Here is a 7313-nt window from a genome sequence, read left to right on the forward strand (position 1 = left end):
TAATGCCATCATAATCTACCAATGCATCTCACAATCGGTGCCGGACCAAAAACATACTCCATCCGTCCCAAATTATAAACCGTTTTTTGCTTTTCTAGGTGTATAATTTTTACTATGTACTAAAATATGATGTATATCTAAATACATAATAATATCTATAAACTTAGAAAAGGTAAAACGACCAACAATTTGACCAACAATTTGTCATGTCCTTGAGGGCCATGGCAAGCTAAATACACTGACTGAAGACGAAGGCAAAGAGGGTGTGCTGATGTTGCAGAAACAATTGAAGGGTGCTGGACGTGCTACCGTCCGTGTTATCATCGGACGAGCGTCAGACTTGGTGGCGAGGGTGTTGTGCGTGATTTCTGAGCTGGCGCTTATTCGGTGGGAAAGGTTGTTGTGAGGTGGGCCCAAGGCCGTGTAAAACCTGAGTATAAAGTTGTAAGCATCACGTGATTAGGGAATCAATGATGAAAAGGAGAAATCACAATTCTACTCTGCTAGCTGTCATTCTTCTTTCCTATCTCGACTCCCTCTTCTTCGTATCACTACTTGTCTCTTCCAGTTCTTCTTATTTCTGGAATGTTTCTGGTGTTTGAGTGATCTCCGTTACGGTCCAGCATGGTAAGACCGTAACACAATTTGATAAAACGACCAACAATTTGAAACGGAGAAAGTAGCAAACACGAAACATGGCGGGTTATTTTTTTAGCAATCAACCCGAGAAAATAGTAAAGGGTACAATAGCCAAAACTGGGCTTTGAAAGGGCATCATCGAATTAAGCCGACAGGATGTGATGTGACAATATCGTACTAGCATCAATTCGGAAACTATTTACATCCTGATCCTGACGTGACAAAATGGCCCAACCTGAATTTTGTTTAGTATACTCTACCTGAATCAGGAGTTAGCACATATAATTATAATTGCCACACGCCTTTACACAAAGGCAACCCCAATATTTAGCAAGGGAGTTGTGCATACAGCACATGCAAGGGCTTACCACTGAGGCCAAGCTCATATATCCATCCATCATGACAGCAAGGTCTCTTGCTTTCTTGTACCCTTGCTGCCTCCCTTAAAATTCAAGGATGGAAGGGCATCTACAGCCCATTGAGGTGTCTTAAATCCTATCCACAGAGCTTTGCCCGACTCCTTGTGCTTGAAATCAGGACTCTTTGGTGAGCGCTGCATGTTCAAACCAGAGAAACTCAATGTTTTGCACAGGTCCAACCCATGAAAATCAGAATTGAAATGTATTTACTTCCCTGACACACCTTGTCTGTTCTGTTGTCCCACCAATTTGCTGGATTGTCCAGTAGATCTCGCCACAACTCCTCTGAAAGAAAAATGATGTGACATCAGCGAAACAGGTCAGACATAGCAAAATACCCATTTCTGTGCCAGGAAAATGGAATGTTTTTCTGAGGAAAGAAGACACACTAGCTGTAGTAATTTTATAGGCACCAACATGCAACACAATCTATATGTGAATTAGCAAGTGGACAACATGCCACCCGCAAAATAATGAAGCAGTATGTATGGTAAGGAAACCAAAAGTGGGGTTCTCAAGATAGATTTTGAACAACTGAACATGCAGCTATGCATTGTAACGGATGTAATAGCAGGGAACAAAGAACATATTTCTTACCCTCTTCAATTTTTTGTTTTGATGAAGCAGAAGCATCTGGGCTCTTCCTAAACTTCGACCAGTTTGTACTGGTACCTGCTATTAATACACAAAAATGAGAATAAACAAAGGAATGAAAAAAGGGGGTTAAATTTTACCTTTCTGTGTGTCAGTACTGTAGGGTTTATCTTCTCTACATGCAGCATAACCACTACCAAAGACCACATCATCCAGTTTTTCCAGCACTGTGCTTTGTGCACTGTCGAGCCAGAGTGCCTCTTTTGAAACCTTGTTCGTAAAATCAGGAAACTTTGGACTTTTCTGCATTATAAGAGTGTTAGAAGCTTACAAACTGTATTTGTTTGACGGAAATGAACTTCTACAAGTAGTATGCTCACAGATCCATTTTTCTTTTGAGGCCGGTGATCATTCCAATCTTCTGGCCTCGTTATAACATCATTCCAGAGCTTATTGAACTTATCCCACTTGCTTCGGTAACCTGAGAATTCAATATCATGTCATCATCAGAAACGGCAGAAGTCATGAATAATTGACAACTGAAATCACAGTACAGGAACTAGTTATAGAAAAAGAGTATTTTCAGCACATTTGGATGCATCAGGAATTTTAAGAAAATTAGTTTGAAATTTAACAAATTCACTAAGATTCAAAACCCCTCTTATTCAAAAAGTGTCATAATCAAGTTGCACACCCCTGTAATGTACTTTGCAAGTGCAACCAACATACATGACATCCTAAAAACATATGGTCTATATTGACATATTAGTTATGTGTATTGCAATGCCCTTAAGGCAGCTAAAGCTAACTACTTGCCAGCCTTATATGTAAGTTAAAATAAAACCAGCTCTGGGTGCACCAGTTATCATGACCTGTTCCAAAACATCACAAGCACTGTGAAAGTGTACCCATAGTCGCTTCTTATGTTAGGGTATGAATAATGAGATAATTCCCTATTTGACACAAGAAAAATGACCCGTTCCTTCCTTAGCCCTCAAAATTTTTTCCTTCCCTATTTGACACTGACCTCAACTTTCGTTCCCAAATCGACACTCTGTTCGATTTTCCATCCGACCACCGTTAAATTTCCTATGAAAAGACCATTTTGCCCCCGGTGAAGAACGTGGACCCCATCACAACCACCCTTCTCCTTCCTCCCTCCCTATCTCACCAGCGCCGCAGCTTGCGCCCGCCGTTGCGCCTGCTCCGGCCGACTCCCCAGCTTCCGCGCTCGCTCGTGCCTTGGTTGGCACCCGCCTGTGCCCGCGCCCCGCGGCTCCTTTCTTCCTCACTGCCTAGTGGCAAGTCAGCTCGTCGCGGGGTTCAGCCGGAGCATGGTGGGAGGCGTATAGCAAGCACACGGGACCGGACTGGAGGGCGGCGGCGGTGGCCGTCCGACAGCGCATGGGGCCGGACGCGCGGGGACCGGCCGGAGCCCGCAGCAGACGGCGCTTGCACGGGAGAGTTCAAGCTCGGTAGGTGGACAGCAAGGGTGGGGCGCACGAAGCAGCTCCGGCTGGTGGAGCTCTGGCTGGCGGCCAAGCTCCGGGCTGCACGACGGAGGGCTAACGAGCACTGCAAGGAGCCACATAGGCAAGCAAATGCTTCTTGTCTTTTGCATCAAAATCGGCTGCAGCAAGTGGTAAAGAAAGAGAAAATCAATCCATCCAAACTGCGCCGCGAGCTTCAATTCGCTAGTAGGGGCAAGCGGCAACTTCAATTTGGCAGCCGCGACCTCACTGCCGCCTACGCACTGCCCACACGCGTGAGGATCGGGCATGTCGTGCCATGTGCAGGAGCTGCTGGTGCCCGAAAGCCCCGACCCTCCAGCCCCCGCGGACCTGCCGTGAATCCATCATGGGGAACAGAATAGAGCAGGCGGAGGCATGGGCGGGGCGTGGCGCCGGCGGCATAGGGACGCTCGGCGGGGCGCGCGGCGATGGCAAGCGGGCTAGCGGTGCTGCAAAGGGACGGCTTGGGCTGTTCAGGCCATAAGAGAGGGGGAGGGAGGGAGGAGAAGGATGGTTGCAGTGGGACCCACGTTCTTCAAGGGGCAAAATAGTCTTTCACAGGGAATTTAACGGTGGTCGCATGAAAAATCGAACAGAGTGTCAATTTGGGAACAAAAGTTGAAGTCGTCAAATAGGGAAGGAAAAAAATTTGAGGGCCAAGGAAGGAACGGGTCATTTTTCTGGTGTCAAATAGGGAATTCTCTCATGAATAATACTCCCTCCGTCCCAAATTGTAGGCTGTTTTGGTTTTTCTAGGTTCATAAATGTTTGTATGCACCTACATATAGTGTATGTCTAGATGAATATACAAACATCTATGAACCTAGAAAAGCCAAAACGGATGGAGTAGCAGAGAGGCTAACTTCTTTTCTTTCAAGCCAATGTCACACAGAGGCCAAGTTCTAAAATTTGATCTAAAGCATGGCCCCACACTCCCACTAAATAATGAAAAACAAATTATCATCTCCAACCATGGGGCCCACCCTTTCTCCATCAATCTTCCTTTTTTTATTCAAAAGGCTTACAGCAGGTGGGCCTATGGCCTGTTTTAACATTAAAGCTCCAGAGCTTCAACTTGCTCAGACTCCAGGAAATTCTAGCTAGCTTCTCATGCTGCAGGGGCTTGGACTCAATTCTGAATGCCAAAAACATCAATTACTTCCTCTTTCGAGCATCCATTGCACACTCCCTTACATCATATCATTAGTTTAGGAGTTAAGATAGTTCTGATAGAGTCATAACCCATTTGCAAATATGCTGCAGCAAGGACGTTGACATTGTAGATCAACAAATCTAGTAATCAAAGCTTAGACAAACAGATTCATCACATAGACCAAAACCAGTGCACATGCCAACAAAACTCCAAAAGTGCCAGAAACATGTTTCTTGTTACCATCACGATAGCCAAAGAAGTATCATGACAAAAATCAAAGATGCATGACCAACCGTTTGAAAGATTCAGTTTTACATTGATTTTGAGCTTATTATTAGGTGCAAATATCCCATGAGAGGGTCTAAACAAAGTGAACCTATCACTTTGGAGCAGGACCCAGGACAGCCAAGTGGATGTGGGAGATAAATATTACTGTACCTGAAAATGTGCCTGGTGGGTATTTAGAGCTGACTCTTTTTGCTTCAACTTTCTTTTCAGGCTCGACGACTTCCATAAATCCTTCTTCCTCATCCATTACGGCTTCCGTATCAACAACATTACTGTCAACAAATGACAGCAAATGCGCTAAAACCTAGAATAGATTATCATTTATTCAGTTTTACTGTTGACTTCATTCATTAATCAAACACATGAATTATTAGAAAACTTTAACATCATATAAGAGAAAGAAGGCGAAAAATTGCAGAGAAAGAGTAAGAATCGCTCAGTTTTCTTTATTGCGATATGCTAAGCAAAGAGCTAAAATCCAAACATAAATCCTAAGATACTAGCAGCGCACCTGGTTAATCCTTCATGCTATACGACAAAGAACAGACTGACATAGAAAAATGTGTGTGTGCAAGAACTACATGCCTGAATGTTTGCTTGGCCATCATCAAGCTTGAGAGGTGGAACATCACAAGTCAATTGCCCAGACACATAGACAAGGTCATTTTCTTTCAAGTGGGAAGCAGCTACTTGGGCCAAGTCATCTTTGAAAACTATGGGAACCCTGAAGGTAAAAACAAATGCGACATCAGAATACATAAATGCACAAGGAAAATGAAAAAACCATGCACAGGAATATTCTAGAAAATGAAACAAGTACCAAATGACAATACAAGACATGTAAAAAAAATGAAACTTCAGCAGAACCAACAAAAGTGATACTTCTGCTGGCCTTTGCAAAAAATTTTACTAGTGCGCTAAAAAAAAGTGAAAGAATTCTAGGTTTTTATCATTGACAAACTTTTTCTATCTACATAAAGTTATTAAAGGTTCAGTAACATATCCTTGCACTAAATAATCAAAGACCAGGGCAAAATCTGATTTATAACAGAACATGAAGTCCATACGATTTGCGATATTGTGGCACTCGAACAGGTCAATTCAATTCACAATATACAGATATAAGGCAGCAATTCAATCAATTAGTCATTTCCACACAGTGAAAACCAAAACTAGCGACATGGGAGCACCCCAAGTGACCATATACCTCTCCTGTAGGAGCATTTACGCCTCCATTCAGTTACAAACACTACCTAATTGTGCTAATTTGACCACCAGGTAGCATATAGTAAAGAAAAGCAACAAGTGGAAGCAAGCAATCGTCGCACCAGAAGCTGGGGAAGTCGATGCGGCGGTCCTGCACGAGCACGGAGACTGCGGAGAAGCGGCCGTCGGGCGTGCGCTGCAGGTGCACCGGCGCGCCGACGGTGCCGACGAGGCGCACGGTGTTGGCCACCTTGGGCTGGAACGGGATGGTCGGCGGCCGCGGCAAGTCGCCGTGGAGCTTCTCCCTCTGCCACGCGGCCTTCGCCTCCGCCTCCACCGCCGCGTCCGCTACGGGAGAGGCGGCCGCCGCATCGTCCCCGGAGTTCGGCGCCGCGGGGGGCTCCGCTGGCGGCGGTTTGGCGCGGCGGGTGTAAGGCTTCTTGGAGGACGTGGAGAATGCCGCGGCGGCGGCGGTAGAGGGCGAGGAGGCGGTGGGGAGGAGGAGGCGGTGCCTGAGGAGGCGCGAGAGGTGGTGGTGCATGGTGGCCGCAAAACCCTAAACCCTAGCAGCCAGGGGGGGGAGGAGGGGAGGAGGAAATCCTAGGACCAGGGTGGCGGCCTGGTGGAAGCCTGGAAGGGGAAAACCACCACCACCACCAGGTCAAAGGGAGGAGTGGACTGCTGGAAATCTGGAAGAGGAGGCGCATGGTGGGCCTGTGTGGTGAGGAAGCAGTGGGCCCGTTGGGTTCGTGGTCATCAGACTGAAATGGTCGAGTTGGGCCGGACTTTGTGGTCCATATCATAAAGGCAGCATGCAGGTTTTTTTGTTCCGGCTGGGCACTTGTTGTAGAACGACAAGCTCGTCGGCTTTGTGCCCTTGTGGGGTTAGCGGCCATTCTTTTCCGAAATCCAAGAGCAGTAGTCTTCTGGAAGTATAAAAGATCCACACCTATAAAGTTCAAGTTGTTCACATAAAACTCCAAACTAGCTTCTTCGACTCAAACTCTAGCTCACTCATCTCGCCTTTTCTGGATCAAGAAGTCACAGAAAGGAAACAAAAGCCTGGACTCGGCCGGCGGCATAGGAAACGTTGTACTTGTGTCGGTCAATCTGGGCGACGAATGTATTGGGCCGGCCTAGAACCTTGATTGAACTCGGGCCCAACGGCAGGCAGCCCGCGTGAACTCGCGCCATGTTTATTGCCTTCTGGTGCTCATCAATAGTAAGCAGACCACAGCCTTGGCTGGGGGACCTGAAACCGGAAGGGAACGGCCGTGCAAGCTGCAGGGGCGACGGAGACGGAGGGAGGTCGGCGACAGCGGCACTGGTGCTCCCTCGATCCAGTGCTGGGCGTGGCCGTTGACCAATTGCAGCTCGTGGCGCACGACAGGACGACTGGGGATGCTGGCGACAAGCAGATGATACGGCGGCCACGTCAGCAGGGTTGGTTGGGTTGATGCCACGAACGCTCCCTTTCGGCTTTCGGCTTTAGGCCTGGCCTTG

The 7313-nt window shown here is 46.9% G+C and overlaps 1 protein-coding gene across 3 annotated transcripts; it reads right to left on the bottom strand.

Moving 5' to 3' along the window:
• Positions 1-757: 757 nt before the first annotated feature.
• On the bottom strand, positions 758-6464 carry LOC117854494 (protein OSB4, chloroplastic). 3 transcript variants are annotated; one of them, XM_034736704.2, is made up of 9 exons: positions 5933-6464; positions 5190-5328; positions 4755-4908; positions 2033-2133; positions 1793-1955; positions 1656-1733; positions 1282-1343; positions 1008-1192; positions 758-899 (listed from the first exon to the last, which is right to left on the bottom strand). In XM_034736704.2, the coding sequence occupies exons 1-8, from the start codon at positions 6349-6351 to the stop codon at positions 1037-1039; spliced, it is 1272 nt and encodes a 423-aa protein (XP_034592595.1). In that variant the 5' UTR covers positions 6352-6464; the 3' UTR covers positions 758-899; positions 1008-1036. The 3 variants fall into 3 exon arrangements, with proteins under 3 accessions (XP_034592595.1, XP_034592594.1, XP_034592596.1); XM_034736703.2 differs by having other exon boundaries at positions 758-1192; positions 5933-6463; XM_034736705.2 differs by having other exon boundaries at positions 758-1192; positions 1656-1730; positions 5933-6460.
• Positions 6465-7313: the final 849 nt, after the last annotated feature.

This window comes from Setaria viridis, chromosome 5 (genome assembly GCF_005286985.2).
Source record: "Setaria viridis chromosome 5, Setaria_viridis_v4.0, whole genome shotgun sequence".
NCBI classification, from domain to species: Eukaryota; Viridiplantae; Streptophyta; class Magnoliopsida; order Poales; family Poaceae; genus Setaria; species Setaria viridis.